General features: G+C 41.8%; 1 protein-coding gene across 9 annotated transcripts in view; it reads left to right on the forward strand.

The window, feature by feature from the left end:
- dcaf6 (ddb1 and cul4 associated factor 6) overlaps positions 1 to 27105 on the forward strand; it is a 174668-nt gene that overhangs the window by 77451 nt on the left and 70112 nt on the right. For 6 of the 9 annotated variants that reach the window (XR_013579150.1, XM_078559693.1, XM_078559694.1 and 3 more), the window contains 3 exons: positions 17469 to 17528; positions 24909 to 25026; positions 25735 to 25850. Coding sequence is in view for 8 of the 9 variants with exons in the window: in XM_078559693.1 (XP_078415819.1) it covers positions 17469 to 17528; positions 24909 to 25026; positions 25735 to 25850 (294 nt within the window). In the remaining variant the exon portion in view is untranslated. The remainder of the gene's footprint in view (positions 1 to 17468; positions 17529 to 24908; positions 25027 to 25734; positions 25851 to 27105) is intronic. The other 3 variants (XM_078559695.1, XM_078559696.1, XM_078559692.1) reach the window with 1 other exon arrangement.

The following is a 27105-nucleotide window of genomic DNA, read 5'->3' on the forward strand; positions in this document are numbered from 1 at the left end:
TGCCCATCCCTAATTGACATTGCTCAGGCAGCATTTTAGTGCCAACCACATTGCTGTGGGTCTGGAGTCACATGCAGGCCAGACCAGGTAAGGACAGCAGATTTCCTTCCCTAAAGGACATTAGTGAACCAGATGGGTTTTTATGACATTTGACAATGGTTTCATGGTGGTCATCAGACTTTTAATTCCAGATTTTTTATTGAATTCAAATTCCACCATCTGTCTTGGTGGGATTTGAACCTGGATCCCCAGAGTATTACCCTGGGTCTCTGGATTGGGTTTCTGAATCATTTGATAAAGTTGAAAAATTTTCTTAACTAGCTAGATTAATGAAGAGCTCGATAATAGAAATCAGAAAATGATATTTTGCAGAAGCTTTGGCTGTTAGCAGAGTTGGTTTATCTCAGTTGGGCCGATGATAGGGATACTACAATTGGCCTCCATTATCCTGGGCTGGAAAGACACTCAACTGGGAGGCTATAATTGGCTACATTCTATAATGCTCCTACACTGGAAAGGGGAAATCAACCAGAGGATGGTCCCTAATCCAATGAGGCTTGCTGGAAAATGCACGCACTTATTTTATTTAAATGGGAATGATGATATCATTTTGGGATGCCCTTCACAAACGACTGGCCTGATATTCACCGTCTAAGCTCACAGTTGAAGAATAGCCACCTGAACATGGCACCAGAGAATGCTTGCGGCTCACAGCCCTATATGCCTACTTAAATTGGTGTTTTTTGGAAAATGTGGGCAGGGGGAAAGAAATGCATCAAATCACCAAATTTCACTTCATTTCTTTTTGCATTCAGAAAACCTTTGGCTGAGGGCAGGGACTAAGGACTGAATAAAACGGTAGGTGGAGGGGTGGGTGCAGATGGTTTGCTCCCCTCCCCCCCCACCTGCCAGAAGTGCCTACTTGCTCCACACCTGCCTGCCCCGCAGCCATAATGCGCTGCGGGCGGGTTTAAAACAAGGGACAAGTGGGACTTGCACTCCTCACTGGGGAGAAGGTCCTGCCCTCCTTTTTCCTGACATCAGTCCTGACAGCACCAAGGGCACGTTAGTGACTGCTGTCAGGACTGTGAGAAGAAGACTGAGAAGGTCCAGGGCTTCCTGAAGCCTGTAAGTCCCGGGTCTTGGCCAGGGAGGGTTTCAGCTGGTCAGGGAAGGGAGGCGGGGTCGTGGGGAGTTTGGGTTTAAGGCTGGGGGCAGGTTAGGAAGAAGAGGGGCATTCGATCTTTTGGGGCTGCCCCTAATCCGCAAAGGGCAGCCCCTGAAGATTGAACCCCGCCACTTCCTTCCTGCCCTTTGAAGGTTCCCTTTAAAAAATCAGACTGGCTGTTCCCGCCCAGCTGCCCATGCCAAATGTTTTATGGCGTGGGCAGCGTATTACCAGGGTCAACTGGCTTGGTAAGGAGCCTAAATGACCCTTGATTTGAATTTGATGGGCGGGCTGCTGAATTCTACGCCGACCCACTCACTATATTATGGTGGTGAGCTCGGGGGTGGGTGGGAAAATGGTGATGTGGGTACCCATTCTATTTTACATTTCCGCCACCAGAAGCATGCCTGGGGGTGCACGTAAAATGCAGCCCTAGGAGTCCGTGCACACAATTTATAAACCGAATACCTGCAAAATGAAATTTGCTGCTGATGCCAGGTTATGCCATCAGAGCATAAGAGAGGTAGCCAGCATTCAACAAGATCTGAGCTAATTAAACAGGTAGGCTCAGGAATGGTAAATTGATTTTGTGATCCACAACTTGGCTGAGATGGTGCTATGTGAGGTAGTTGCAAGGACTGCTGCACCATTTCCACTTTAAAGCAGCAACCCCTTAAATCGTCAGTTCAACATGCCTGCAAAGAGTTGGAGACTAACTATTTGAACTAGTTGAGATGTTGGTTCCAACCTTGTTCAGGTGACGGTCTCCATACTAAAAAGGTCACTGCTGTCCCCAAATTCGTCCTAATGCTCAAAAATCTGAACCCCTCCCTCCAGCCAGGCCTTTCAGTCTATCACCTTGTTATTGTTGTATTAATAAGCGGCACCAGATGTAACCCTCCTGTTTAACTTGTCTGCTGATCATTCATCAGAGTATTTTGAGAGTGCATGGCTATAAAACTACCAATTAGCACCTCCAATGTAATCCCATATTAAACTGCCTTTCTTTATGTAATTTATGCTCCTGTTTCCCTACCCCATGCAATCCCCCATCCCTGTGCAACTGTTTCTTCCACAATGCTGTGGTATTGCTTGTGGTTACCCTAAATGACTGATAAATTCCGTCAAATTTCATTTTGGACCAATTCTAACTTGAGAATGCTCCCTGTGAAGCTGAATTCCTGATCTGCTAATATATACTATACTGTACTGTGTCTGTGCATTCCACTGTGCTTTTGCTGCTCATGATTGATTTCTCACTACTTCACCAAAAATAACACTTTTTAGCTTGCACAATGTCAACCACCTCAAAGAAAACCTCCACTTGGAGAACAGCTAATCATATCACTTAGGTAATCAATAGTCTTGTACTGACTCAGACCAGTCCAAAAGCAAGGCACTAGATGGACACGTTAAATGGTTCCTGCCATCGAGCAGTTAAAATGAATAATATGTCAAAAATATAATGAAGATGTAAAAAACGTACAGTGGAAGGAGCAGACTTAATGAGCTGAGTAGCATTTTTTGTTCAATGTCTTATTTTTTCATGTTTGGAAAAAAATTCTCAAGTAATAGTTAAGAAACAAATTTGTCTCCATGAAACATGTTTGACCTGGGGGTTTGCAAAAGTGCAGGATGTGAGAAAAACTCAGATTTTTTTTCCTCTTGAGCGTACACCTTCTTGATACAGAAATTGGTAACCCTTACCACAGAATCCCAGAGGGTGTGCAGAATCACAATACAAATTTAGCAATATGCTGTTTGCAAGTGGTGTACAATGTTTGAAATAAATGGAGAAATATGGGAGGAAGCCTTAGTCCCTAGTGCAATGGCGAGACCATTTTTGGATTGAAAAGCTGACCTCCTAATTAGCGGGCCTTCGGGTTGTTCTTTCACAGAGCAAAGCAATTAAGAGCCTGGCTCCAAGCTTCTGTGAAATTAGAGAGAGCAGGTGGGATGACGTGGTGTTTTTATCAGGGAAGGATTTTTGTTTTAAAGGGACCATGGCAAGCTTCCACAAAGCTCAGCAGCACTTGAATTTTTCAGGCTGTAGCACCCATAGGATAGAGAAGAGACCTGGGAAGGCTGCCCCTGGATCTCTGGCTCTTACCTGGAGGTCCAGCAAGGTGAGCTCTACCAAGGACAGGAGGAGGACAGCCTCTCCAACAAGGTGAGTGTGGATGGAAGTGGGAGAGGAAGTCATCAGCTAGAGTGTGTTCCCACAATGGAGACTGTGCACCAAGAGGATCCAGGACCTCAGGAGGATGGAAAGGTGAGTGGTATATCACTTTCAGGTGTCAATCCCTCCCACTCTGAGTTGCCCAGGATTCTCCTGCACAGCTGTTTAAGGTCATCACATCTTGTAGCTCCACTCATTCCTCTCTGTGCTGGCACCACACATCCCCATCACAGCAGCCAATACTCACACTTGCCTCCTGCCTGTTGCCTTCTCACACCCAGGATTCACATTGATCCTCCCCAAAATGTTTTCTGTCCTTCTCTGCGCACAAACCATCACAGGCAGTCTTGCCTCCCTGCTTTCTCCTTTTGCAGGACAAAAGAGCACACAACATAGAGAGAGGTAAAAAGGCGGGGCAGATGTAAGTGTGGGTGTATTCCTCCAGTGACAGACAATCTTGTTGGCCACTGGCAACGCATACGCATCTGGTCCACTGGGAAGAAGGTCTTGTTGCAAGAGGATGCAGATGTTAGGAGCGACCTGCCGTGGGAGCCTAAGCCTTCAGAGGCTCTGGTACTCGGACATATCGAGAGAGCTAGTCCTCTGCCTGTAGAGCATGTGTGGGGGATCTCTCCTTCCAGCTGAATCTCGATGGCCATCCCTTCTGCCAAGCGGAGGGGCATGTGACTAAGGAGAAGGCAGCTGATGCTGCTGCTGGCGTTGCTCTTGCTGATGCTGAAGCTTTTAGCAGTGGAAAGCCCCCCAGCCCTTGGCCCTCAGCAGAAGTGGATGGTGAGGCTGCATAAGCAATTCCAGTGCTCCTCTGAAAGCTGGCAATAGGAAGGTGCAGCTGAAGATGGGTGAAGTGCTTGACAGGTGATAGCACCCTCCTGAGAAAAGGAATGCTTTTGACGGCAATTTTTCATCTGGCCATGATTGGAGCTCTTCAGCGTGACAGGTCAAAGTCTTCACAGCTTGTCAGTTTTCACTGAAGAAGTTCTCCCTATGCACTCGCCTTATTCTACCTGCTGGGTTTCAGACACAGCATGGAAGTCCTGCACTGTTGGAAAGGGAATTCATGTGCAAAATCGTTCCTAATAGCCTTTGGTTCCACCCCGCCCCCGCCCCCCCCACCACCACAGCCACATGAGTTTCCTGCTGCACTCCCAACCCGCCCTTGGAAAAGCCAGAAGGGGGCGGGACCTAATTAGGGTCCCGACCCGACACTTCCTGCAATTTTCTTGCCCGAGTCCACTTCTAATAGCCTGGGAAAATTTCACCCTATATATTAAAAGTGGAATAATTGAATTGATTGCGGAATTTATTTGGAGTGAATCCAGTATGGCTTGTATTGGGTTTTCTTCAATTTAACTTGTTTTATCTGCTATACTATAGTGTATTCAGTTTAAATTATTGGAGTTGATCAAAATCAGTACCTTCAGTATTTTTGGAAACACGTTAGTATAATGGCTGGGATATTCTGCTGTTATTTTTCTGCCCATGATGGTGAATGGAGTTCGGGGAAGGGACATTATGGGTTGTCAAGTACGCAAGCAGACAAAAGCCTGACCTGCAAGTTCAACATGGTGAAGAGCAGTTTTAGTTTCATATCTGCTCTGAACGTATGAAACACAAGTTGGGTGTTAAGACTCAAACTAACTGTAAAGCAAAAACTACCTACTCCACTTCAGTCCGTTGCCGGAATGGAGAACCTGTCTCTGGATTTAGGCTTCGTTTTCACTAACTCCAGCATCAGTGTGAAATGAAACCGCTTTGCCCATGCTACAGTTATAGTGTGAAATCATGCTAAAATTGTTTTGCTAATTTGAGTCCTGCAGATTGTATACATTTTTTGTTATTTACAAATTAATTCTTGGGATGGAAACATCATTGGCAAGGCAAGGTCATGATTTCTTTCGTGTCGCTGTTTGTCCTTGCACAATTGAGTGGCTTGCTAGTCCACTTAAGAGGACGTTTAAGAGTCACTAACATTAGTGTTGGTCTGGAGTCACATATAAGCCAGAAAGATGGCAGTTTTCCTTCCATAAAGGACATTAGTGAATCAGTTAGTTGTACAAACATTGATAGCTTTGTGGTTACTCTTACTGGTTTTTACATGATACCAAATTATCAAAATCTCACATTGGGATTTGAACGCCTACTCCCTGGATTATTGGTCCAGGGCATACTGTAATACTGTGGTATAGTTGAAAATGCTGTGCATGAGAAATTGCAATATAATTTCACAGGCCTAGAATATCTATAGAGTGTAATGTGTATCAAATAATTTGAGCATCTGAAACCTACATTCAACTAAAATAACATTTGTAAGAATAATGAAATTGTGGTGATCCACCAGGAACAGAGACACACAGAATTTTTGTAATAGTTGAAAGTTTTTTTTAAAGTCAATACTGATGGTGGCAGTTATTTCACAAAACTATTTATCTAGCAGGGACTGTAAAAAGTCATGGTATATTATCAGTGTCTGGGTTTAAGAGAACTAGCAAACAATTTTAGAATTTTGCTCAGTATTAGGGCAGAATTTTTAAGTCGGTAGGCGTGTGCGATCGGTGGGCCTGGGATCGGCCAGGGAACGGAGCGCCTACAGCGATTGGCCCCCGACTGATATTTCACGTTGGCTGGCCAATCAACGGCCAGCCAACGTGAAATGCGCGCTGAGATGCTCAGTGCTGCTGGGGTGGGGACGGGAGAAGGGCGGGCACTGACGTCAGCGCAGACGCGGGCGAGCGCTGGCAGGAAGCTCCCTGAAGACAGAGAGCTTCCTCAGGGAACTGAAGACCTGAAAAGCATTAAATAAAGATTTTAAAATCAGCAAAAAAATGTGCAAGCATCTTAATCAGACACCTGAACATATACATGCTAAAAATGCTGTCCATAGATTTTTCTTTCTCTTTCATTTAACAACGGAAACCTCATCCCGCCCTTGGATGAGGTCATGAAAAATGCAAAGTCCACCTGGCCTATACGCCCATCCACCAACCGTAAGGTTGGATGGACCATGAAAAATCGGACACAGTTGCACCTGTGATTACCTTAATTGTCCTCTTAACTGTAGGCGGATGCGTTTCCAACTTTTGCGTGCGCTCACCGACTGAAATATCGTGTGAGTGCAGGATAACGTTGGTACGCTCACCCGATGTCATCTCACGTGATTTCGCATCGATTGGGTCGGGCGTGCGCCTGCCCGCCGAGCTAAAAATTCTGCCCTTAGTTTTGTCAGGAAGATATAATAATCCTCATAATGTTATTGGAATTTATTGTAAAATAGGTTAATAGTGGTAAAAACAAAAAGCTAAAAGCTACTGCGGATGCTGGAAATCCAAAACAAAAACAAAAACAGAATTACCTGGAAAAACTCAGCAGGTCTGGCAGCATTGGCGGAGAAGAAATCAGTTAACGTTTCGAGCCTTCATGGCCCTTCGGCAGAACTGGAGCAACTGGAACTTGCTCCAGTTCTGCCGAAGGGCCATGAAGGCTCGAAACGTTAACAGGTTAATAGTGGTATGCGTCTATATGCGTGTTTGAGACTTAATTGAATTAGAGGCAGCTAGGCTGGGTGCTTTGATGTAAAAAGAGAAGTTAGGTTTGAAATGTTAATTAGGTAAACATGGGGAAGTTTAGAAACATAGGTGTCAGGGGAACACGTGCATTTTCAAATAAACCAGGCTAGATTGTTTTCAAAAGAGTGAAATGTGTCACCTAGCCAGGTGAAGTTTAGAAAGAGCGTGTTTATTTTTCCCAAAGATTACTGGTAAAACTTAGTGTTACGAGAGAGTTTTATTATTTATTACAGAAAGACATAGTGAAACAATGGGAATTTGCATTCAAAGGGGAAAATATGTATAAAGGAGCGAAGGCTCTGTTTAAGGGCGGGCAGTCTAAGATTCAACAAGTGTGAAAAGCCTTCAGCATCTATGCCTCAAACTGCTGCCTCCAGGGACTGAAGTTTAGAGAACTCATTTTGCATTTGACTGTTCAGGGTATCATTTACTTTGCCTGGGTCATATAAAATCAATTACCAGGATTTTCCATTCATTAGGTGGGCTCGGCGGGAACAGGCAGGGATGGTCACAGGGCTGACCGCTGCCCTTCATCGGCTTCGCACCGCGATTTCATGTGGGCGGGCCAAATAAGGCCCGCCCTGCGAGGATTGCGAGTTGTAGCGCTACCTGTGCGGACTTGGGGAGGAGGGAGAATCGGGCCCTGCACTTTTCCATGCATGCGCGCGAAAGAGCGCTTCAGTCTCCCTGTGGCACAGAGCTGCCTCAGGGAGATTGAAGCACTTTTTAAAAAAAAAATAAATAAATACAATAAAAATTTAATGAAACATGTCCTCGTGACTGTGTCACATGAGATGGGACATGTTTTTATTTTGCAAAAAAGAGTTTTCATTTAATTTGTAAATGCTTTAGGAAACCTCATCCCACTTGTGGATGAGGTTTCCTAAAGAATGTAAAGGCCGCTTGGCCTTTTCGCCTGCCCACCAACCATAAGGTTGGACGGACAGCGTACAATTCAGGTTAATTACCTGATTAATGGCCTTAATTGGCCTATCAATTATTGGCGGGCGTGCAGCCGATTCCAGTGCTGGCCCGCCGAATGAAGTATCGCGTGACTTCAGGATGACGTCGGGACGCACGCCTGATGTCATCGCGTGTCATTTAATGTTCCGGCAGTCATGTGCGCACCCGCTCGCTGAATGGAAAATTCTGTCCTATGTGTTTCACTGTTGCCTTAAAGGTATAGCTGGGAATCAGATTAACCATGTGATTTAAAAATTATTGTAGCAGTAATTTGTAGACATATGTCTGTGCTTACAATCTATTATTTTATTAGTGTTATTTTAGTTTTATAAAAACCTCTTAAGACTTGGTGGTCTTATTGTTACTGAATTCAAAGCCCACATCTCGAAGCATGCAAATTGAAACTTAGTTGTGACAGTTATTTCAAGGTTCCCTCTGGGATTTGAACAGCTCAACATTTACCATCTGCTGTGTCGTAACAAAAATGGGGACTTTTTGTGGGGTATATTTGAAACTTCTTGATTGGGTTGGAGTTGGTGAATCTTATGGTTACGTGTCTGAGAAACACTTTGAATTCAGGAGTTGGTGTGAGGATTTATTTGTAATGGTGAGACTGCAACATGGCTTTGGCAATTGCTAAGTCTTGTCTGGGAGTTGAAGTTATAACTTTGGCTGGTTTATAAAAGGTAACTAAAGTTAAGTTAATGGAATTGGCAGATAACTTACAATTGGGGTTAGCTGCAGGGGCTAAGAAAGCAGATGTAATTGAAGGTATAACACAGCATTTAAAATTAGAAGTGATACCTGACACTAGTGAGTCACAGCTGGAGGTAGTGAAACTCCAGTTAGAATTGAAGGGGCTTGAATTTGAACAAGCAAAGAAAATGAAAAAAACTTGAGCTAGAGGCAGACGATAAGGAAGAGCATTTCAAAGGGAACAGACAGAAAAATGGGAGAGAAAAAGAAAACAAGAAAGGGAAATAGAAATGGTGAAATTAGAGAAGGAGGAAAAAGAAAAAGAGAGAGAGTTCCAGCTTAAAATGCAGGCAGTTTTAAAAAAAAGACGCCGGTAGGTGAGGAAGGACTTATTTCCAGACCAGCACCCAGTGGGGAGATGTTTAAATTTGTACAAGCTCTTCCAAACTTTGAGAAAAGAGTTGTTGAAGCATTCTTTGTTTCATTTGAGAAGATAGCTAAACAGATGAAATGGCCACAAGAAAACTGGACATTGTTGTTACAATCTAGGTTGGTGGGTAGAGCACATGAGGTTTATGCTTCACTGTCAGAAGAAATGTCGGTGAACTATGTTGTGGTAAAAAAGATTATTGCGAGTGCATACGAGTTGGTTCTTGAGACATACAGGCAGAAATTTAGGAATGAGAAAACAGCCGGGGCAAACTTACATTGAGTTTGAAAGCGAAAGTTTGACTAGTGGATTCAGGCATTGAAAATAGAGACAACATATGCAGCTCTGAGAGAAGAAATTCTTTTGGAAGAATTTAAAGATTCAATTCCTTCGGCAGTGAGAACTCATGTGGAGGAACAGAGGGTTCAAACGGTAAGACAAGCAGCAGAGATAGCTGATGATTATGAGTGAGTTCATAGAGCTAAACCTTTTTTAGTCACCCTTTTAAATCGGAAAAGGATAGAAAGTGGGAAGGTGAAAGGAAGGTGGGTAGTCCGGAAAGAGGAGTAGGTGGAAATCACAGAAGTTTTTTCTCAATAAAAGGGAGGATGCTAAGGGTAGAAATGACATTGGAAAATTGAGATGTTTTCATTGTAATAAAAGCAAAAAACTGCGGATGCTGGAAATCCAAAACAAAAACAAAAATACCTGGAAAAACTCAGCAGGTCTGGCAGCATCTGCGGAGAGGAGCACAGTTAACATTTCGAGTCCGTATGACTCTTCAACAGAACTAAGTAAAAATAGAAAAGAGGTGAAATATAAGCTGGTTTCAGGGGGGTGGTGGGGGAACAAGTAGAGCTGGATAGAGGGCCAGTGATAGGTGGAGATAGCCAAAAGATGTCATAGACAAAAGGACAAAGAGGTGGTGAAGGTGGTGATATTATCTAAAGGAATGTGCTAATTAAGGGTAGAAAGCAGGACAAGCAAGGTACAGATAGCCCTAGTGGGGGTGGGGTGAAGGGAAGGGATCGAAATAGGCTAAAAGGTAGAGATAAAACAATGGATGGAAATACATTTAAAAATAATGGAAATAGGTGGGAAAAGAAAAATCTATATAAATTATTGGGGGAAAAAAGGATCAGAAAGGGAGTGGGGATAGAGGAGAGAGTTCATGATCTAAAATTGTTGAACTCAATATTCAGTCCAGAAGGCTGTAAAGTGCCTAGTCGGAAGATGAGGTGCTGTTCCTCCAGTTTGCGTTGAGCTTCACTGGAACAATGCAGCAGGCCAAGGACAGACATGTGGGCTTGAGAGCAGGGTGGAGTGTTGAAATGGCAAGCGACAGGGAGGTCTGGGTAATGCTTGCGGACAGACCGAAGGTGTTCTGCAAAGCGATCACCCAGTCTGCATTTGGTCTCTCCAATGTAGAGGAAACCACATTGGGAGCAACGAATGCAGTCGACTAAATTGAGGGAAGTGCAAGTAAAATGCTGCTTCACTTGAAAGGAGTGTTTGGGCCCTTGAAGGGAAGTAAAGGGACAGGTGGTGCACCTTCTGAGGTTGCATGGGAAGGTGCCGTGGGAGGGGGTTGAGGTGTAGGGGGTGATGGAGGAGTGGACCAGGGTGTCCCGGAGGGAACGATCCCTGCGGAATGCCACCAGGGAGGGTGAAGGGAAGATGTGTTTGGTGGTGGCATGATGCTGGAGTTGGCGGAAATGGCGGAGGATGATCCTTTGAATGCGGAGGCTGGTGGGGTGATAAGTGAGGACAAGGGGGACCCTATTATGGTTCTGGGAGGGAGAGGAAGGTGTGAGGGTGGATGCGCGGGAGATGGGCCTGACAACCACTGTGGGTGGAAAACCTGGGTTAAGGAAGAAGGAAGACATGTCAGAGGAACTGGTTTTGAAAGTGGCATCATCAGAACAGATGCGACGGAGGCGAAGGAACTGAGAGAATGGGATGGAGTCCTTACAGGAAGCGGGGTGTGAGGAGCTGTAGTCGAGGTAGCTGTGGGAGTTGGTAGGCTTGTAATGAATATTGGTGGACAGTCTATCACCAGAAACTGAGACAGAGAGGTCAAGGAAGGGAAGGGAAGTGTCAGAGATGGACCATGTGAAAATGATGGAGGGGTGGAAATTGGAAGCAAAATTAATAAATTTTTCCAGGTCCAGGCGAGAGCATGAAGCAGCACCGAAGCAATCATCGATGTACTGGAGAAAGAGTTGTGGGAGGGGGCCAGAGTCGGACTGGAACAAGGAATGTTCCACGTTCCCCGTAAAGAGACAGGCATAACTGGGGCTCATGCGGTTACCCATAGCCACACCTTTTATTTAGAGGAAGTGAGAGGAGTTTAAGGAGAAATTGTTCAGTGTGAGATCAAGTTCAGCCAGACGGAGGAGAGTAGTGGTGGATGGGGATTGTTCGGGCCTTCTGTTTTTTCATTGTAATAAAGTTGGACACACGAAGTCAGTGTGCTGGAAATTGCAGGGAAGATCTGTTGGAATTATAGGAGTGCAGAAAAGTACCGGAAGTAAGAGTATTGTGGGCTCTGAAGTTCAGGTGCAGGAAAAACCAGTGGCTTGTGTACAAGTAAAACAGGGAGAATCAGTGATAGGTAAAGAAGTAGGAATGTGTTCACAATTTACCCAAGAGAATTTGGAGGAGCAGGTTGCAGAAATGTTTAGAGTATTTGTATGTGAAGGGAAAGTCTTTCCATGTGTTCAGAGTGGAGGATGTAAAGATGTTAGAATTTTAAGAGACACAAGGGCTAGTCAATCCTTAATGCTGTAGGATAATGCCATTTGTTGATCAGAGGGAGTATTGCAGCAACAGGTGATAATAAATGGGATTCACGGAGATGCCAAACCTATTCCATATGGAAGTTAAATTTAAAGAGTAAGTAGAAAACAGGTGAGGTGACTGTTGGAGTAGTGGAAAAAATGCCCATTGCAGGGGTTCAGTTTATTCTGGGTAATGATATAGCTGGATCACAAATGTGGGTGATGCATATTGTAGTTGAGCAGCCTCTGGAAGTGTCTACAACAGAAGTGTTGCAGAAGGAGCATCCTGGATTGTTTCCAGATTGTGTGATAACAAGATCACAGGCTCATAGGTTAAAACAAGAAGGACAGGAGGTTCAAAGGCAGGAATAAGTTGTTGAAATCCAATTAGCTAACACCGTGTTTGATAACATTGTTCAGGAAGAAAGACTGGAAAACAAGCTGAAGTGTTTAACTCGAGGCGGTTGGTGGAGTTGCAGAAAAAGGATTTGAAAATACAAATTTATATCAGACAGCTTACTCAGAAACAGAGGCAGAATGTATTCCAGAATATTACCTTAAGGGTAATATTTTAATGAGAAAGTGGGGGCCATAACATGTTTCAGCAAATGAAAGCTGGAGGGAGATACATCAGATTGTTATTCCATTTGGTATAGACATGAGATTCTGAGTTTGGCTCATGAAATTCCAATGGGGGGACATTTAGGAATTAGAAAGACACAGGCCAAGATACAAAAACATTTTTTTTCGACTGGGTTGCAAAGGGATGTAGTCTAATTCTGTAGAACATGTTACGCATGTCAGGTGATAGGGAAACCACAAGCAATGATTAAGTTGGTACCTTTAATTCCAATTCCAGCATTTGAAGAACCTTTTACTAGGGTCATGATTGATTGTGTAGGACCCCTCCCTAAGACGAAAAGTGGAAATCAATACTTACTGACAATAATAGATGTGTCTACCAGATTTCCTGAAGCAATACCTTTGAGAAACATTACAACAAAGAAGATTGTAGAAGAGTTAACTAAATGTTTTACAAGATATGGTTTACCTAAGGAAATACAATCAGATCAGGGTTCAAATTTAATGTCATAGCTTTTTAAGGAAGTAATGAACAGTTTGGGGATAAAACAATTTAAGTCAGCAGCTTATCATCCTGAGTCACAAAGGGCTTGTGATGGATGGCATCAAACTCTAAAAACTATGGTCTGAGCGTACAGTCAGGATTATCCACAGGATTGGGATAGAGGAATCCATTCTTGTTATTTGCTATTAGGGACGCTCCTAATGCATTGACTGGTTCTAGTCCTTTCGAACTAGTCTGTGGTCATGAGGTAAGGGGATCACCTGAAACTGATTTATGAGAAATTGGTGTGTCAAAATTCAGAAACTACTCTCCTCGATTATGTATCAAACTTCAAAGAGAGATTGGATAGAGCATGTGATTTGGCTAGGGAACATTTAAAGATATCACAGTAAGTGATGAATGCGAAAGCAGACAGGAAAGCTACAGCTTGGAATTTTGTTGCTGGAGAGAAAGTGCGAGTTCTGTTACCAGTACTGGGTGACTGATTAAAGGCAAGGTTTAGTGGGCCTTACAGGATTGAAAAGAAACTGAGTGTAGTAAATTATTTAATAAGTGCTCCAGCTAGAAAAAAGAAGCAGAGGGCGTGTCATGTAAATATACTTAAAAAGTACTTTGACAGGGAAGAGGACATAAAGGAGGTGTTAGTGGTGGTAGATAATGAGAAAGAAGTGGAAATGTGGGATTCTGAAATTGATTTTCCTCTAAGCAAATTGTACAATGAGGGGGTACTTGAAAATTTAAATGTAACATTGAGTTACCTTCCAGACAAGTGTCAAAGTGATTTGGAAAAGCTACTGCAATCATACAAACCTATTTGTGGGAATAAATTGGGGAAGACAGATTCAGTTATACATGAAGCGTCTGTAGAAGTTTCATCTTCGGTAAGGCTTATAGATTAAATCCGACAAAGTTATCACAAGTACAGAAAGAAATTGACTTCATGCTTCAAAATGATATCATTGAGTCTAGTTGCGGTTACTGGAGTTCGCCCATTGTACTGATACCGAAACTGGATGGAACACAAAGACTGTGTGTGGACTATCAAAAGGTGAATGTAGTGACGAAAGCGGATTCATATCCTATAACAAGGTTGGAAGATTGCATTGAGAAACTGGGACAATCAAAATTTATCACAAAGATTGACTTGCTAAAAGGATTTTGACAAGTACCGTTATTAGAGAGAGCAAAGGCGATATTGGCTGTGTCGCCAAATGGACTAAATCAGTTTAAAGTCATGGCATTTGGATGAAGAATGCACCTGCGACATTTCAAAGACTGACAAACAAAGTAATTGCAGGTCTGAGCAATTGTGCTGTTCATATTGACGATTTGATAATTTTCAGTCATTCATGGGAGGAGCATTTACAATATCTGGAAGAATTATTTACTTGATTACGTGAAGCTAATTTGGTGATGAACTTGGCTAAAAGTGAATTTGCAAAAGCACAAGTTACGTATCTAGGTCATACCATTGGACGTGGTAAAGTGGCTCCGAGAAAGTCAAGGCTATCATGGATTTCCCAGTGCCTACAACAAAACAAGTTTTGAAATTTCTGGGCATGAATGGGTTTTATCAGAAATTTGAACCAAATTTTAGCAGTATGGTTGCTCCACTGACTGAACTATCAAAAAGGAACAAGAAGTTTCAATGGACACAGGAGTATCAGAAGGCATTTGACAATTTGAAAACTGTATTAACTACGACACCAGTTTTGACAGTACCCAATTACGCCAAGCAATTTAAGTCGGCCGTTGACGCAAGTGATATAGGCATTGGGGCCATACTGTTACAAGAAGATGACACTGGAATTGGAAAAACAGATAGGGTATTTTTCACAAAGTTGAATGCACAACAGAGAAGATATTCAATGATCGTAAAAGAGACTTTGGGTTTGGTGTGAGCGATGCAGCATTTTGAAATTGTGTGGCAAACAATTAGTCAGAAACAATTGTTTATACAGACCACAAACCTTTAAAGTTTCAGGGCAAATTTTGAGATAGAAGTGCAAGGCTATTCACATGGAGCTTATACTTCAACCATTTTATCTACAGATTATACATGTCGCTGGACGAAAAAATCTGATTACAGATGCTTTTTCAAGAGTTTGAAGCTTAAAGGGAAAATTAGACATTTAAAAACCTGGACTCTGAACTGGAATGATTCCTTTTGATGCGATGAATTTGTATATATATTATGTTAATGCATGCATCTGGTAATGTAATAGTCTAAGTATAGGAGATGGTATAAGATGAGTTAATAAAAATGAAGCTGTCTTTTTAAATTATGACGGTTCATTTTTCAACATGGAGGAGGATGTCAGGAAGATATAACTCATAATTTAATTGGAATTTATTGTTAAGTAGAGTAATAGTAGAATGTGTCTGTGTGTCTATATGTGCCTGTGTATGTTTGTGATTGAATTAGGGGCAGTTAGTCTGGTGCTTTGATGTAAAAAGAGAAGTTAGGTTTGAAATGTTAATTAGGTAAACATGGGGAAGTTTAGAAATATAGGTGCCAAGGGAACATTTGCATTTTTAAATAAACCAGGCTAGATTGTTCTCAAAAAAGGGAATGAAATGTGTCACCTAGCCAGGTGAAATTTAGAAAGAGTGTGTTTATTTTTCCCAAAGATTACTGGTAAAACTTAGCGCTGCGAGAGAATTTTATTATCATAAAGATAAAGTCCAAAGACACAGTGAAACAATGGGAATTTGCATTCAAAGGGGAAAATATGTATAAAGGAGCGAAGGCTCTGTTTAAGGGTAGGCAGTCTAAGATTCAACAAGTATGAAAAGCCTTCAGCATCTATGCCTCAAACTGCTTCCTTCAGGAACTGAAGTTTAGAGAACTCATTTTGCATTTGACTGTTCAGTGTATCGTTTACTTTGCCTGGGTCTTTTAAAATCTGTGTGTTTTACTGTTGCCTTAACGAAGGTATAACTGGAAATCAGATTACCTAGGGGATTCAAAAGTTATTGTAGCAGTAATTTGTAGACATATGTATGTGCTTACAATCTTTTATTAATAAATGTTTAATTTAGTTTGATAAAAAACCTCGTAAGACTCAGTGCTCTTATTCTTACTGAATTCAAAGCTTGCATCTTGAAACATACAAATTGAAAATTAGTTGTGACAGCTGTTTCAAGTTTCCCTCTGGGATTTGAACAACTCAGCAGTTACCATCTGCTGTGTCATAACAGTGTTTTTTAAATATCTAATTCAATCATGGATTATTTTTGCTGACAATATATCAGGTACATTTCAGACATGGTTGGTAGGGTTGGTACATGGGGCTCAAACCATGCAGTAGCAAGAGATCATGGTGAGCTCGGGTTGGGGTCAGCTGATTGCAGGTGTGGAGGGAGTATATTGTGATAGGTTTGCATGAGGGAATGAAAGGGAGCACTCATGCTCCTACTGATGCACAAACCAGAGTTGTAGGTATTTTACTTATAATTTTTAGTTCAAATGTTGAAAAATTCTCTCCAACAAGGGATCAATTTTTCAAAAACTGTTAAGACTGAGTTTTTAAGCTAACTAGTAGTGACCAACTTAGATATTTTACCTTGCTATCCAATTTGATAATTTGACCTGAGAGTCCAAAGATAGATGATTTTAATTATTAGAAGAAAAAGTAGTTAAAAGAGAACCATGCGAGTCACCCAGTGCAGCTGGGCGACTTGTCCAAACTCACCAGAATATACAATGGGAGGGTACTTTGTGTTCTATCATGTTTATCACTGTAACAAAAGATAGAAATAAACTTAGATTCACGGGATATGATTATCAGGATTTTAGATAATGTTGACTGGAGTCTTTAAAAAAAGTAAAAGTTTATCATAAGTACATAGCAGAACTGATGGCAGATTATATGAGGTTACAGAGGAAGACAAAGCAATCTTAATGGTGGCAGAGCCTTCAGTTGCCCCTGTCTAAGTCTCTGGAATCCTTCTCTAAATTCTCAGCCTCTCTCTCTCACCACCTTTAGAAACCTTGTTGAAACCCATATCTTTCACAAAGCTTTTGCCTTCCAATGCCTCTGTCAAATGTCTATTCTTTATGTGTGAGCCTAGATGTTGAGTGTTAGCAACAATCCTGTTGCTTTTCTTTTTGGACCTTTTGCGCTGGGATAACTAAATATCATTCAGGAGCAAAAATCCAGCACATTTTCTTCCCCTCTCCTCTCTGTGGCATTGAGGCTAAATATAGTGCATTTCGATGTTCTAGCTGACCTTTATATTTTAGATTCCTACCTGGACGCAGGTTAAATACAAAATATTCACAATCATAAAGCCATTATTTAATATCAAACAGTAGAATCATTTGCAAACTGAAATTTTATATAATTCTCCTTGTGAAATAAATTGTGTTTTGCCTCTGAGAAATCAATTATTTTTGTTGATTTGTTGTTCCAGTTTACGTTAATTATGTCACAGCATAAAGCCTGCCATATCTCACCTTGCAAAAATTATTTTTTTAAGGAAAGGTTTTCACAACTTTATGGCTTTTTCTTTTGCTTGGGGAAAGATATTCACAAAAGTGCAATTTAATTTTTAAGTTAAATCTAATTTTTGTTTCAGATTCCCCTTCTTCTGTGGTAAACAAACAGCTTGGATCCATGTCACTTGATGAGCAACAGGGTGCGTGCAGCAAGAGATATGTGTGCAAACACATATTTCTTCATTAACTCCTCCATGACTTCATCTATTGTCTGAAGAATTTTATTTACTTAGTTATTTATTTATTTATTTTTTATTTTGCATTACCGGTTTATAAGTTCCAGTTCTGGCAAATTGCTGTCACTCTAATCTATTTTATTTGAGTGAACATTGAATGAGTTCCTCTTCCAATGCTTTGATCCCCTATTACCTGCTGTGTGAAGGAAAGAATTGATTCATGTTCTTGGATATAATTAGACTTTGCTTTAAAATTTACATTGCATTTGCAATCTTATCCCTTATCCCTTAACCCCTTACATACTTCTAAAAACTTAAGCATACAATTCTAATTTTGCACCCATTTTTGGTATCATCTCCTAGGTTAGTTATAGGATGAGTCAGATGCAGTGAACTACTCTGCTATTACTCATGAGTCTTATCTGCAACATCAGAAGAGATCCCCAAATGCATCAGTGTGACAATACCAGTATGTTGTTTTGCCAGTTACACACAATGCTCACCTTAATTAGAAAATAAAATTCACTTAAAAAAGGACCACTTTTTTTTGCTCTCCTCTTTCTTTATTCACAAACTATTTTCCAGAGGAGATTATGGACTGAACATTTAATGCAAATGAACTAGTTGCAAAAAAGAAGTTCCTTTTCTCTTTAAGGAAAGGTTCTTACTACATTTAGACTTTCTCTTAACAGACCTTGGGTTTCTTTGAAATGAAGAATGTCAGTATGCATAGATATATTATTGCAAACAGCAGCATAGTTATAGCAGTATAGCACCTATACTGTAGAAAATGACTCTGCTCTTGACACATGTATAATCTAACAAAAATCAGCAACAAAACAAATGAGCAGGTTTTAGGAGAGATGTCTTGAAGGCTAATCAGAGTGGTTGGTTTTAAGGAGGGTCTTAAAGGAATTGATGAAGAGGCAAGGAGCTTAAGGCCTAGACATCTGATGGCATGGCCCCACTGATGATAGGTCAAAGGAATTTTAGGATGTGCAAGAAGCCAGAGATGAAGGGATACAGAATTCCAGGTGGTTGTGGAGCTGGAGAATGCTACAGAGATAGAGAGTGGGGGAGGCCATGAAGGAATTTGAACATAAGGGGAAAAAGGTTAAATTTGAGGTGTTAGGAGACCGAGCCACTGTAGATTAGTGAGCTCAGGGCTGATGCATCTGTGCAAGAGAGAATTGATGCAAGATAGAAAACAGGCAGCAAAGTTTAAATAAACTTACGTTCATGCAGAGTAAGGAGCGTGAGGCCTGAGAGCATCAGAATAGCCAAAATAAAAAGAGAGAAATGAAAATGTTGGAAAAACACAACAGATTAATTAGTAATGTTAGAGTGTGTGGCTTTTCTGGTGTGTAATCTTTCAATCAGAACCCAAAGCGTCAATGACAGAAGTTGACCGACTTGCTCTGCATTTCCAGCATATCTCCAGCATTTTCTGTTTGCATTTCAGATTTCCAGCATTTGCCTTTATTCTTTTTGCTTTAGTACCTTTTAAGATGCTGAACTAGCAATGTAGTGTTCCAAGACCTTTTGAATATTTTTTCACCTGAATGTGTCAGTGACTTCAGCAAATTCAAACGAAAGTAGATGTGAAAAGAACCATTCACTTACACGTCCTGAAACATTGGCGGTAAGTTTAACCCCCCCCACCCCCCCCACAAAACGGGTGATTTTGGGTTGGATGGGAGGTAAGAATATTAAAAATTTGAAACAGCAACTCAATCTTCCCAATTGCAGTTTTAACAGAGACAGGATAAGGGGCAGTGACCAGTCTGCTCTCGGGAGGCAGATCAGTTATTGAAACCTTTTAAGGAGACTGTATGTCTTCATTTTAACCCATATTGGCCAGGTTTCGTAGGCCTCAGGAAACTTGGCAAGTTAACCAAGACTAGAAGGGCTGGATCCATAGGTAAGTGCCTTTTCAACACTGCTTGCAGGCCAGAAGGAGCAGTTGTGTTTCCTCTTGGCCCAACAAGCTTACTCTGTAAACATCCCCCATTGACAATCCCCAGATCACCCCCTGACCCCTCTTATGATCTGTCAGCACCTGTGATCACCCTCAACCCCATACCCTCAACAACACTGTACTCTCACATTCCTGCCCCCACTACCACTATTTGCTCCATGGTTATGTTTTTTTCCAGAATCTCCTTGCCTGTAGGTTGTTAAGCCTGTTCACAAGCTGGCTTTTTGGGTGAGGAACCTGAAGGGGAGAAAAAGGCTCCATGGCAGTCAGAGAAACCTGCACTTACTGTTTCTGGACCATGAATGATGAATCAGTACTCCTCTGTGTTGAACACCACCATGAGGAAGCACTGAAGGTGGCAAGGGCATAGAATGTACTCTGGGTTGGGGACTTCAATGTTCATCACCAAGAGTGGCTCGGTAGCAACACTACTTAATGAACCCGCCGAGTCCTAAAGAACACAGCTGCTAGAGTGGGTCTGCGGCGAGAGAACCAACAAGAGGGAAAAACATACTTGACCTCATCCTCACCAACCTGCCTGCCACAGATGTATCTGTCCATGACAGTATCAGTAGGAGTGACCACCGCACAGTCCTTGTGGAGATGAGGTCATGTCTTCACGTTGAAGATACCCTCCATCATTCTGTGGCATCACCACCATGCTAAATGGGATAGATTTTGAACAGATCTAGCAACTCAAAACTTGGCAACCATGAGATGCTGAGGACCATTAGCATCAGCAGAACTGTACTCAACCACAATCTGTAACCTCATGGCCCAGCATATTCCCCATTCTACCATTACCACCAAGCCAGGGGATCAACCCTGGTTCAATGAAGAGTGCTGGAGGGCATGCCAGATGCAGCACCAGGCATACCTAAACATGGGGTTTCAACCTGGTGAAGCTAAAACTCTGGGCTGCTTGCATGCCAAACAGCATAAGCATCAAGTGATAGACAAGGCTAAGAGATTCCATAACCAACAGATCAGATCTAAGTTCTGCAGTCCTGCTACATCCAGTCATGAATGGTGGAGGCCAATTAAACAACTCACTGGAGGAGGAGGCTCCACAAATATTCCCATCCTCGGTGATGGAAGAGCCCAGCAAATCCATGCAAAAGATAAGGCTGAAGCATTTGCAACAATCTTCAGCCAGATGTGCTGAGTGGATGATCCATCTCGGCCTCTTCTGGTGGTCCCCAGCATCACAGGTGCCAGTTTTCATCCAATTCAGTTCACTCCACGTGATGTCAAGAAACGGCTGAAGGCACTGGATACCGAAAAGGCTATGGGCCCTCACAACATCCCAGCAATAGGACTGAAGACTTATGCTCCAGAACTTGCCGCGCCCTTAGTCAAGCTGTTCCAGAATAACTACAACACTGGCATCTACCCAGCAATGTGGAAAATTGCCCAGGTATGTCCTGTACACAAAGCCGGACAAATCCAGCCCAGCCATATACCGCCCCATCAGTCCACTCTCCATCATCAGTAAAGTAATGGAAAGGGTCATCAACAGTGCTAGCAAGCGGCACTTGCTTAGCAATAACCTGCTCACTGACACTCAGTTTGGGTTCCGCTAGGACCACTCGGCTACTGACCTCATTACAGCCTTTGTTCAAACATGGACAAAAGAGCTGAACTCCAGAGGTGAGGTGAGAGTGACTGCTCTTGACACCAAGGCAGCATTTGACCGAGTGTGGCATCAAGGCACCTTAGTAAAACTGGATTCGCTGGGAATCAGGGAGAAAACTCTCCACTGGTTGGAGTCCTATCTAGCACAAAGGAAGATGGTTATGGTTGTTGGACGTCAATCACCTCAGTACCAGGATATCATTGCAGGAGTTCCTCAGGGTAGTGTCCTAGGCCCAACTATCTTCAGCTGTTTCATCAATGACTTTCCTTCCAACTTAAGGTCCGAAGTGGGGGTGTTTGCTGATTATTGGACCATTCGCGACTCCTCAGATACTGAAGAGGTTCATGTCCAAATGCAGCAAGACCTGGACAATATCCAGGCTTGGGCTGACAAGTGGCATGTAACAAGTAACATTCGCGTCATACAAATGCCAGGCAATGACTATCTCCAACAAGAGAGAATCGGACCATTGCTCCTTGACATTCAATGGCATGACCATCACTGAATTCCCCACTATCAGCATTCTGGGGGTTGCTATTGACCAGAAACTGAACTGGAATAGCCTTATAAATACTGTGGCTACAAAAGCAGGTCAGAGGCTAGGAATCCTGTAGTGAGTAGCTCAACTCTGACATCCCAAAGCCTGTCCATCATCTACAAGGCACAAATCAGTAGTGTGATGGAATACTCCCCAGTTGCCTGAATGAGTGCAGCTCCAACAAAACTCAAGAAGCTTGACACCATCCAGGACAAAGCAGCCCGCTTGATTGGCACCACATCCACAAACATTCACCCCCTCCACCACCGACGCACAGTGGCAGCAGTGTGTATGATCTACAAATGCACTGCAGTAACTTACAAAGCCTCCTGAGACAGCAACTTCCAAACTCACAACCACTACCATCTAGAAGGACAAGGGCAGCAGACACATGGGAACACCGCCGCCTGGAAGTTTCCCTCCAAGCCACTCACCATCCTGACTTGGAAATATATCACTGTTCCTTCACTGTCGCTGGGTCAAAATCCTGGAACTCCCTCTCTAATAGCACTGTGGGTGTACCTACACCACATGAACTGCAGCAGTTCAAGAAGGCAGCTCACCACCACCTTCTCAAGGGCAATTAGGGATGGGCAATAAATGCTGGCCTAGCATATCCCATGAATGCATTTAAAAAATTAAGTAATTAACCTAAAAGTACAATTTATTAGATATTCATAGATGCTTGTGTTTTTAATCATAACTAGTGTCTTCATGATTGGGTAGGTATAATTCTACAATAATGGCAATTATACAACAGCTCCTCTTTTCCCCCTCCCTCCCCCTTGCTGCAACATATGTTATAATATGCAACCAATGTTTCAATCTCCTCTTCTTGCCTTCTGTTCACCTCTTTGAATCTCTACAAGAGATATTTTAAAGTAATTGGCAAAAGAACCAGGGGAGATTTTTTTTAAATGGGGTGACTTGTTATGATCTGAAATGCCCAGGCACAATGGGCCAAATGGTGGCCTCCCATCATTCCATGATTCTATGTTGCTGGCTACAGGGAAAAGGCTTTTTTTGGGAATAATATCTATATCCATTATGTTAGGAGAATTTAGTTTCCAGAGCAAATGCAGACTTGGTATATAACACTCATCAGTGTCAGGAGTCTGACCATGTTTGAATGAATTCTTATTTCTTTAAAAGCTTTCATATTTAAATTAAAGCGGTTCAGTTATTTTCTAACTGTGTGAAAGGGCTGCCAGTTTGTTGCTTCCTAGCAACAGCAAGTGATCAAAAAAGCCCGATTTGGAAAGGGTTCACCAAACATTGAAATTTAATTTTATATTTGGACACTTGACTTCAGGTTATTCTGGTATTTCTACCAGTATCATAACATTGACACCAGCAATTATAATCTTTGGTTCCTTTATAAATCGCATAGAAACACTTGTGCAATGTTTCAGTGAACTTTGTTTAAGCAACAGTTATTTCAGTGAATATTTAAACTCACATGACGTTATTTGCATTAGCACAGCAGATACACCAAATATGTTTCTGTATTTGAGTGCTTCACTAATTTTAGTTTCACATTTTTAGTCGTTTAGCAGTACAGAACTTGAGTATTGCTGAAAAAAGAGACATATTGGAGTTTTTTGTCTTGCACTCATCAGGACACTTTGCAAGAACACCAATATAAGGGGGAAAACAACAATTTATACTGTATGAGAAGAGAGTGCTGATTGGTTGGCAAGTGGACATCAATATATGCATTGGGATTCTTACAGTTCCCCACACTATAAGATTGGTCTTATCGGCAACCTCGTAAATAGGGCCCGAGCCATTTGCTTACCATGCAAGCATGATGCAGAAATAGAGCGGATTAAAGGCATCCTGTGGGATAATGGTTACCCTATTCAGATCATTTTGTGCTGTATATGACACAAACTCATGAACCGGCCTAAGGTCATCACTTTCGGCCCTGAAAAGCGCCCAGTCCACCTCAGGTTACCCTGGAAGGGTAAGGTATCTCAAAAATTTGAGCAAGCAGTGAAGCTAGCTGTTTCATGCTGCTGCTATGCAGTAACAATACGAGTGATATTCGCCACTAACAGGATGCTGCCGTCAAGCCAAAAAGACGTTCTGCCTATCACACAAATGAATAATATGGTATATGCATTTCAGTACCAGTGTGATGTTAGGTATATAGGCCGTATGTCCCAAAGACTGGCAGATGGTATCAAACAGCATGTCCCAGCAGCTGTTCGCAATGGGCAAGATACAGTACAGACTGTAAACAACCAGCTCATTCTTGCAAAACTCAAAACACAGTGTCCAACATTAGATGTGATTCCACGATTGGACAACATTTGTTAAATAATCCTCAGTGTGCTAAGAATTACACTGACAACCAGTTCAAGACTGTCAGTTGGGCTCGTAGTGTGGTGTATTTGCATGTAGTGGAAGCTACATATATTAATACACATGGCCTCATTCTTTGCGGACAGAAAGATCATGTACATTCATTGTGCCTGTTTCAGTTAAAACAGAATAAGTCTCAGCCATTTGCTGACTCATTCCTCAGGGTCTTGCCAATCAGGGTCAAGCTGCTTGGTTTAAATTTCAAACCATGCTTGGCGGTTAACTGTTTAAGTCACCATTAATTGGTACATTCTCCATGGCAACGCCTCTACCAATCAGACCCTACTTGCCAACCAGTCAGCGCACTCTTCTCATACATTATAAATTGTTGTTTTCCCCCTATCTTGTTATTCTTGCAAAGTGTCCTAATGAGTGCAAGACAAAAAGCTTTCACATTTTAACTTGTGTACAAGAAAATACTATTGAGAAACCTGGCAAATTAAAGCCTGGGTTTGCAAATGGATTTTTTATTCAACCAGCAATTAAATTTCAGTGAGTATTTAAATATTTGTAACTTTACAGAGTCGCCTTTTTCCTGGTAAATACTTCTAAGCAGGAGTTTTCAACAGTTCTTGACTTCTGTTTCCTGGTTTAATTCCTCAAATATTTTTGCAAAAAGATTTTTGATTCTCAATGTTCAAATTGTTAAATTCATTCATTAATTTAATCATAGATCTGGTGGGTTTTTCTGAAATTCTAAACCTGATCTATAGCTGAGTCAGAAAAAAAGGGCTTCTAAGGTTTTTTTGGTTATGCTGTGACAAATTAGAATTTCTTTGTCAGTCCTGTGTAAAGTATTCTTATATGGGATTTTAATTTTTGCAGGTAGTGGTGCTGATAGTTCCAGCCTTAGAACGGTGGGTGCTGAACCAGTTCTTAGTTTGCATTATAGTACAGAGGGAACCACTACTAGCACTATCAAGCTGGACTTTACTGATGAGTGGTAAGTATAGCATGTATCATTCATCAGCAGTCTTGTTAGCAGTTTGCTGATCTTCAGTTTTTATGTTTACACCTATCACCTTGTTTACTTTTCTTCTTTTACTTCTTTTATGTCCAAAAATGGTTTAGTGTTTTAAATGTTTGTTTATATGTTCAGCTTGTAGTTGCTGTGTCTTCCTAAAATGCTACTATAAACATTGTTCTTATATAAAAATAATAAATTTATGTATTTTAAAAAATTACTCCCAACTGAAAATCTACTTTTGTTTTTCAAATACGCCTAAGTGAAAATAGGTTTTGCACCTTGTTAATTGCATAACTTGTTGGCAAGTGTTTCAGATTTGTCTGTTCTTAAATTGTTCAATTGCTGAGGCAGACATTTATTTCAGAGGAGCGAATGTCTACCTACTTAATTTTGGAATTTTGATTGTTTTCTTATAGTAGCAGCCAGAACTTTTGGGATATCAGCTTTAGTATTTTGAGGGTCTGGAAGTTTATTGTGCATTGATATTTTTTGTTAGCATATGACTAACGTTTTGTCACTTTCTACTGCTGTTGATTCAGACACACAAAAATTTGTAAGAAACAAAATACAGCAAAATGTAAAACTGCAGAATAATTATCCCAGTGAGTGTTGGAATTCTCCTTACAGTAGTCTGAATATTAGTTTGTTGGTCTGTTTTGACAGCTCCTTTTATTAAAATGCTAGGAACAGTTCAGCTTCAACTTCAAGGGGAACTGGAATTCAAAGCAAGCAAAGTAATCGGGAAGAATCACAGCAAATACAAAGCCCTGGGGAGCCTTCAGAAGAAATAATTAATTCAAGTAAGATTTGCTGCTCCTGGATTATCTATTTAGATGTTTGGAATGTGTGAAAAAGAGGAAAAATGAATTCTAATTAGATAAAATAAATCTTTGGATAAGGAAAACAAAAATCCTTTTTCAGTTTACTTTTCGAGCAGCTTAATGCTAATTCATGATTAAGAAATGTAATTGGAAAATAATGGGTTATACATAGCAAGTCAGTCAGAATCTGTATGTTTGTAAATGGGCACCATAAAATCTTGGGGTGCAAAATTGGGCTATGTAGCACCTGTAGTTTGGGCATTGATGATGTCATTGGCTGCGCATGCACACTTCCATTCTGAATTGCATCAGTCCCTTATTGGTGAAGGCATTCGTACATGCACAACTGACATCCACTGGAGGTATTCAGAGCAGGAAGATGATGACGTCAATCTGAATTGCTGCCATTTTGGAGCTCCACACTCCAGCCAGTGCCTTCTCTTAACCTTGTGTGGCTGAACACACATATTTGTAAAGGACTACCACACCACCAGCGCTATTTAATGGTTAGTTCTTGGGTTGATTATTTCCTTGCTGTTGGTACAATTCTACAGTGTTTGGTGCTTTCCATAGTTGTTTCAAGTTGTAGAAGTCTACAGGACTGAAAGACCTGTAAATGACTTTAAGGCTTCTTCACTGCACAGTTGTTCCCAGACATGGATGGTCTAGTCGGGCTTCCTCTTGACATTGAGCGTAACTGAGAGAAGGAGCAGAGACCATGCAGGGCAGGCCAGCTGCTAGAAGAGCGAGGATGAGGACAAGAAGGGCTCTCTACACGGGGTCTATATCTGCAGAGGGTCTTTTTGCAACCAGATTTGTTCGGGAACAGTTTCCAGAAGTGCTATGGTACCCTGGGTGCCTTTTTGCACACTGTTATTTAGAGCCATGATGCCAGCAGGCTGAGCTTTCATAGAGCATGCTAAGGTTGCATGACAGCAGTATGAGCTTCCTTCAACTGCAGCAGTAAGACGTTGGGTGGATATTGCTTGTGCTGCAATGGAAGTTGAGACATAAGCCATCAGATGCTGAGTCATGGTCGGTTCCACAAGTATACTCATGCTGGAAAGGATGGCTCGAAGCAATGCTACATTGGTGCTGGACTCCTCTTGTTCTATGCAATTGAACACAAACTTTCTGGCAAGTTCCTAATGCACCAAACAGCCTGTTGTGTATAACCATTTGTCACCTTCTGTAGCCTGCCCCATTTGAGGTCCACATCTGAGCCCTTCACAGC

This window comes from Cetorhinus maximus, chromosome 16 (assembly GCF_964194155.1).
Source record: "Cetorhinus maximus chromosome 16, sCetMax3.hap1.1, whole genome shotgun sequence".
Classification (NCBI taxonomy): domain Eukaryota; kingdom Metazoa; phylum Chordata; class Chondrichthyes; order Lamniformes; family Cetorhinidae; genus Cetorhinus; species Cetorhinus maximus.